This window comes from Chrysochloris asiatica, unplaced genomic scaffold (genome assembly GCF_000296735.1).
Source record: "Chrysochloris asiatica unplaced genomic scaffold, ChrAsi1.0 scaffold00442, whole genome shotgun sequence".
Lineage (NCBI taxonomy): Eukaryota > Metazoa > Chordata > Mammalia > Afrosoricida > Chrysochloridae > Chrysochloris > Chrysochloris asiatica.
In genome coordinates this window covers 1174057-1181498 of record NW_006408960.1, presented here as the reverse complement: position 1 = coordinate 1181498, position 7442 = coordinate 1174057, and the positions used below count along the sequence as shown (strand labels likewise).

The window sequence follows — 7442 nt, the reverse complement described above, 5'->3', positions numbered from 1 at the left end:
GTTCTTCCTTTTTGGTTTTCTGATTCCAAATCTTTGCACATTTTATTATAATATTTGGCTTTATCTTCTCGAGCTGATCTTTGAAATTTTCTGTTCAGCTCTTGGACCTCCTCATTTCTTCCATTAGCTTTAGCATCTCTACACTGGAAAGCAAGTTTCAGAGTCTCTTCTAACATCCATTTTGACCTTTTCCTTCTTTCCAGTGATTGTAGCCAATGTAATAAGACAATAAAAAGAAATATGTTACGTAAGTATCCAAAAGAAAGAAACCCAGGCTGGAAAGCCGCATAACTCTTACTTGCTAAGAGGATAACATCCTAAAAAAGTCAGTGTTTAATGGCAAATGACACCTCCAATTAAATGAACACCTATCTATGGTAGTTCCTGTTGACACTTTTATGTGCATCAATTCATAACAAAGCTATGAGTGGAGACTGAAAGTCAGAGAGGTTAAGCAATCTGCCCAAGGTCACACAGTGAGTCACTACTAGTACAGTCATGTCAGCCTGATTCCTACCTGTATCCTGTCCTTCCTTATAAAATGCTCTGTGATGGAAGCTTATTAAAACAAACCCACGGCCTTTGCTTTACAAACTAAAGGGCCCGTTGTATTTCAGGCATATGGCCACTTAATTTCTGTTAAAGTTCTCTGCTCTTGTAGCCTGAATGTAGTCAGAAACAAATGAGTGTTGTTGTCCCACCAGTGAAACCTATTATCAAAACGTTGTTAGCACTTGTGATTTTATAAGGATGTTTCTTTTTTTTTTAGTTTCAAATTGGTCTTTAGGGAGCTACAGCTGTAGTTCCCAAATACTTTTTATAAGAGGTTATCACACAGTTTTAATTTGGTCCTGCCCAATTTACAAAGATTTCAAAATAATACTGTTGATTTTAAGAAGTGAATTATACAAGATTGCCGGGGGGTGGGGGTGGGGGTGGAGAAGGTCCTATATCCAGAGTATTCCACCAATTTGTGTGTGGTGGTGGTGATGTGATTATATGCCATGGTGTCGGTTCCAGCTCAGAGTGACACTCTATAGGATTTCCAAGGCTGTAAATCTTTATGGGAACAGAAAGCCTCATCTTTCTCCTGTCGAACCGCTGGTAGTTTTGAACTACTGACGGTGGTATTAGCAGCCCAACTCCTAACCACTACACTACCAAAGCACCTTAGTTTGTGTGTAGTTACAGTCTCAGAAAACCTATATAGTGTCACTATGAGTTGGTTCAATGGCAGTTGACTGGTTTAAACCCTGCTTTAGAGGGAATGAGGAACTGAAATTTGGAGGTCCCTGAGGCAGCGGCATAAACCAAGTCCAGAGCAGAAGGGAGAAGATACATAGGCCACAGTGGCCTTCTCTAGACATCCAAAGGGTATGTTTAGTCAGACTGCTTTCTTGACACTAGTAATTTCAATTCCTGGTGGTCTCATGTATGCACAGTCCATAGGGTTTTCAAGGCTGTTACGTTTCAGAAGGTGGTCTCTAGGCCTGTCATCTTAGGGACCTTTGGATGGATTTGAACCACCAACCTTTCAGGTAGTAGTCAAGTAGTTAATCAGAAACACTTAATAACATGTAATTCTTATGCTGTTTGGGGCCATGGCTGTTTACCGTTGAGTTGGTTCCCACTCATAGCAACCCTGCATAGGGCTTCTGAGGCTGTAAATCTTTACAGGAGAAAACTTCATTTTTCTCCCACGGAGCAGCTGGTGGGCTCGAACCACGAACCCTGTGGTTTGCAGTCCCGTACTTATCCTACAGACAGAGCCTGTGCTTGGCTGTCCAGTACGTACCCAACAGACCCTTTTAGATTCATGGAGCATTTGAAAATCAGATGAAAGTTCTGGATTCAGATCCTTTCTCCAGAAAAATCTGCCCTCAACACACCCATAATCTCACAAATTTTGGACATCTCAGATGCCCCACCTCATCAGGTGTCCATAGACCTTAGGGAAAGAGTCTTGGCCTTCAAGGATTCACCTCCTGGATGAGGGGAGGGCATTAACTCCCTCTTTGTCAGTCCTGCTGACTTTTAACCCCTCCCACTTCCTGCCTGGGCAGTGTCTCCTTCTGCACGTTCCTGGCGCACGAATACCCAGACCTGGTGCACAAGGTGATCATGATCAACGGCGGGGGACCTACAGCGCTGGAGCCCAGCTTCTGCTCCATCTTCAACATGCCCACGTGTGTCCTGCATTGTCTGTCCCCCTGCCTGGCCTGGAGCTTCCTCAAGTAAGTGTCCCCACCCCAAGACAGGGACTCTGGCCTTGGCACCTCCAGGAGCCAGGTGGAAGGGAAGGTTGTCTGCTAGAGCTGGGGCTGGTGGAGCTTGCACGGGGTTCTCTAACCCTGTTTTCCTGGCCAGGGCTGGCTTCGCTCGCCAAGGGGCCAAGGAAAAGCAGCTGCTGAAAGAGGGTAACGCATTCAACGTGTCGTCATTTGTGCTGCGCGCCATGATGAGTGGGCAGTACTGGCCTGAAGGAGACGAGGTGTACCACGCTGAACTCACCGTGCCAGTCCTGCTTGTCCATGGCATGCATGACAAGTTTGTGCCAGTGGAGGAGGACCAGCGCATGGCCGAGGTAAGGGGCAGGGCTGGATAGGGGCAGAGACTGCTGAGGGCGTGAGCAGACCAGGGATTGGGCTTCAGCATGTTCCACCTTTACTTTCTGTTAAATGCCATTCAAATTGGTTCCTACTCTTAGAGACCCTGTATAGGGTTTCTGAGGAGCAGCTGGTGAGTTTGAACCACTGACCTTGTGGTTCAAACCGACATTGCAGTTTAGTGCTTATCTTACAGCGCAGGCTTAGGGAAACGAAAATATTAGTCAATTGCAAAAGAATAGCTCAGATGCGCTGCTATCCTGGAAGATATTAAGGCCCCGCCCATCCCCACCACTGCCTCTCAACGGGCTGAAAGCTCTGTGCACAGGATCTGTACAGTGGGTTTGTGGGAGCCTGAGGGGTTGTGTGGTTCTGAGAGAGCAGGGCCAGGAACTTAAGACATTAAAGACGTCCAGAAAATGGACTTGGGACCCTTAGCATTTTTAGTATCGCCCCGCAGGAAACAATGAGCAACTTCTGGGGACATTTTTGGTTAATGACTTGGGGAAGTTAACTACTGGCATCTAGTAGTAGGTGGAGACCAAAGTGGCCCCCATCACAGAGAATAACCCAGTACCAAATGTCAGCAGTGCCGAGGTGGGAAACTACTGGGCACACACTGGAGACATTTCATGGATACTGGATGATTAATGGATACAGCTTCATCAGGGTGACAAGCCATCTTCTGGCTCCCATTGGGTGGAAGTGTAGGATAAAGGGGGGATGGCATGAAGGACTTCCTGGTGTTTTTTTTTTTTCAGTTGAGGAGTCTCGGAATATGCATTCTCTGACTCTTCACTGGGTGGAGTGGGAAGGATGAAAGGTAGACTGCAGGAGGGACTTTTCTGTGCTGAAGGCAAGGCATGGATGATGTGGGAAGCCCAGAGAGACTGCTGCTCAGGGCCCTGAGGTGGAGGGGTTCCGGCGGCCTGCCCCGTCCCGCTCATTGCCCTTGTACCTGAGCAGATCCTGCTTCTGGCCTTCCTGAAGCTTATCGAAGAGGGTAGCCACATGGTGATGCTCGAGTGCCCAGAGACCGTGAACACGCTACTCCACGAGTTTCTGCTGTGGGAGCCCGAGCCCACTCCGCAGGCCCTGCCCGCATCCCAGGAGGAGAAAAAGTAGTGACGGTGACAGGCATCACTTGGTGAACTGAAGAGCTGGAGAAGCTGTGGTCAGAGCCATTTCTGCAATGAGGCCACCCGGGTAGCCATTCGCCCCGCCCCATGGGCGGGGCCAGGCCAGGGAGACGCCCCCAGGACAGGCAAGGGGAGCCAGAGGGACGCCCCATCTGCTTGCGTTCTGTGGACCCATACTATATGGGTGCTGCTGCCAGAAACCTGCCGAGATAACCTTGTACAAAAGTCCCCTACACCCCGTACCACGGGCCAAGCTGACCCCAACCCCGCTCTCTGTCTTCGTGTCAGCGTGCTTTATCCTGAGCCCCGTAGGGACCCTCGGGTGCTTCCTTCCCCAAGACCTCTCCCCGAGCCCCTCCACTTTCTGCGGCACAATCCTGGGAGGTATTGTTGCCCAAGGTAGTTGGACGCCATAGAACCTGCACATTTCAACTTACAACTCAATAAAAAGAAATGACAATTGGGGTCTTTGAAACCGTGTTGGGGACCCTAGGGAAGAGTTTTCAGTTTCCCCATCTGCAGATGTTGGTGCGGATATCTGTGGTCCAGGATTGCTTCACAAGTGTACCCCTATTCCCAGAATTCAGGGGCTACTTGGGCATTATTCCTGTAGAGTGAGGCAGCCAATCAGGGAGTGAGCTTTGTCCTTGGTGGAGAAGAGGAGATCTGGTTGAGGTGCACAGGGAGGTGTAAGGATGGGTGGACATTGCCAGGGACTGCTATTAGCTGCCATTGGGTCACCTGGTGTAGGAGGAGCCCATGTATAACAGAATGCAATACTGTCTAATCTTGTACCATTCCCATCCATGATCAATCACAGAGCACAGTTGCGAAACATAGGATTTTCACTGGCTGATTTTCCGGAAGCAGATTGCTTGGCCTACTTCTTTTATTCCTTTTAGTCTAGAAACTCCACTGAAATCTGTTCTGCATCATAGCAAAAAGCAAGCCTCCACAGACAAATGGGTTGATGCTGGCTGTTGTTGAGTTAGTTCCGACTTACAGTGACCCTATTTACAAAAGACCAAAACCCTGCCTGGTCCTGAGACACCCTCACAATTATTGCTGTTTGCATCTATTGGGTCAGCCACTTGGTAAATCTATACTTCTGTGTTTACAACTACCAACCCCCCAAAAAACCTAACATGTTGCCATTGAGTCTAATCCAATTCAAGGAGACTCCAAGTGTTAAGAGTAGAACTGCTCCATAGTTTTCTTGGCTGTACAAGGAGTCCTGATAACGTCATGGATTAGGAGCTGGGCTGCTAACCACAAGGTCAGAAGTTCGAAACTACCAGCCATTCTGCAGGAGAAAGATGAGACTTTCTGCTCCTGTAATGGTTTACAGCCTCGGAAACCCTATGCTGGGTCGCTGAGTCGGAACCAACTCCACAGCATACCACCACCACCACATACTTTACCAGGGAGTCCTGGTGTGGCACCAGAGGATAAGCACTCCACCTCAAGGTTGGTTTGAACTAAAAGGCCAGTGGTTCAAACTCACCAGCCACTCCTCGGAAACCCTACACAGAGTTGCTATAAGTTAGGACCAACTCGATGGCACTTACCAACATACTTTACCAGGAGTCCTGGTGTGACACTGCAGGATAATGCACTGGACCACAAAGTTGACGGTTCAAATCCACCAGTTGCTCCTCGAAAACCCTAGACAGGGCTGCTATGAGTCAGAACTGACTCGATGGCACTTAACAACAACAACGAAACAACATTCTTTACCAAGCATGATGTCTTCCAGGAACTGGTCCCTCCTGATAATATGTCCAAAGTATGTGAGACAAGTCTCGCCATCCTTCCTTTTAAGGAACATTTTGTCTATACTTTTAAGAGAATTTTTCATTCTTCTGGCAGTTCAGAATATAATCAATATTATTTGCCAACACCATAATTCAAAGGCATCAATTATTCAATTTTCCTTATTCATTAGAGGTCTTGGTGTGGTGGAGCCCTGGTTATAAGTTGGACTGCTAACCACAAAGTTGGCAATTTGAATCTAGCAGCCATTCTGCAGGAGAAAGATGAAGCTTTTTGCTCCTGAAAAGATGTACAGGGTCACTCCAAGTCACAACTGACTGGATAGTACACAACCATCACCATTTTATTCATGATCCCAGCTTTTGCATGCCTATGAGGTGATTGAAAATACCATGCTTGAGCCGAGTGCACCTTAGTCCTCAAAGTGGCATCTTTGTTTTTAAACACTTTAAAGAGGTCTTCTACAGATTTGAACAATGTAATCACGTCATTTGATTTCATGATTGCTGTTTCCATGAGAGTAAGTGTTATTGTGGGTCCCATTAAAATGAAACTCTGGAGAACTTCAGTCTTTTCTCTGCTCATCATGATGATGCTTATAAGTCCAGTTATGAGACATGTGTTTTTCTTTGTTGATGAATACTCCATACCGAAGACTGTAATCTTTGTTAATGAATACTCCATATTGAAGACTATAATCTTTAATCTTCATGAGCAAGTGCTTCAAGACTCCTTTGCTTCCAGCAAGTAAGGTGGTGTCACCTGCATATCACAAGTTTTTCATGAGTTTTCCTCCAATCCTGCTACTGCATTTTTCTTCATATAGTCCAGTTTCTCAGATTATTTGCTCAGCATTTTGTTGTTCAGTGTTGTCAAATTGGTTCCAATTCACAGTGACCCTCTATAGGGTTTCCTAGGCTTTAAATCTTTGTGGGTACAGAAAGCCTCAGCTTTCTTTCTCAATTTGCTTTGCATACAGACAATAAACCTGGCAAAAAGATAAAACCCAAATGCACACCTTTCCTTATTTTAAACCTTGCAGTATCCTCTTGTTCTGTTCCAACAACTTCTCTTGATCTATGTATACGTTCTGTCAGAGCACAATTAAGTGTTCTGGAATGCCAGTTCTTTACAATGTTATCCATAATTTATTATGATCCACAGTCGAATGTCTTTGTATACAGAGGTGAACATCTTTCTGGTATTCTCTGCTTTCAAGATCCAGCCATCCTACTCCAGCAGTGCCATTCCTCATTGCAAGTGTTCTTCTGAATCCAACTTGGATTTCTGGAAGGTCCCTATGGCTGTACTGCTGGAACCATTTAAAACTTATCGTCAGTAACGTTTTGCTTGCATGTGAAAATATTATTTGTTAAGTTCTACATTTTGTTGGATCACCTTTCTTTAGAATCGGCACAAATAGGGATCTCTTCCTGTCAGTTGGGTGGGTAACTGTCTTCCAAATATCTTTGCATAGACAAGAGCTTCCTGTGTTGTGTCTTGTTGAAACATCTCAGATGGTACTGTTAATTCCTGAAGCCTTGTTTTTCACCAGTGCCTGCAGAGCAGCCAATTCTTCCTTTGGTATCATCAGTTCTTGATTATATGCTACCTCTTGAAATGGTTGAATATCAGCCATTTCTTTTTGGTACAGTGATGCATTCTGCTTTCTCCATCAGTCAACATTTGTCCTATGTTGTTGTTGTTAGGTGCCATCGAGTCGGTACTGATTCATAGTGACCTTATGCACAGCAGAACGAAACACTGCCTGATCCTGGGACAACCTCACTACTGTTGCCACGCTTGAGTCCATCGATGCTGCCACTTGGCCAATCTATCTCGTTGGGGGTCTTCCTCTTTTTCTCTGATCTCCACCTTACCAAACATGATATCCTTCTCCAGTCACTGGTCCCTCCTGACAATA

General features: G+C 46.0%; 1 protein-coding gene across 1 annotated transcript in view; it reads left to right on the top strand.

Annotated features, from left to right (window-relative positions):
* ABHD8 (abhydrolase domain containing 8) overlaps positions 1-3731 on the top strand; it is a 7368-nt gene extending 3637 nt beyond the window's left edge. The window contains exons 2-4 of the mRNA XM_006877136.1: positions 2064-2234; positions 2368-2584; positions 3573-3731. Coding sequence (XP_006877198.1) covers positions 2064-2234; positions 2368-2584; positions 3573-3731 — 547 coding nt within the window. The remainder of the gene's footprint in view (positions 1-2063; positions 2235-2367; positions 2585-3572) is intronic.
* The last annotated feature ends 3711 nt before the right edge of the window (positions 3732-7442 follow it).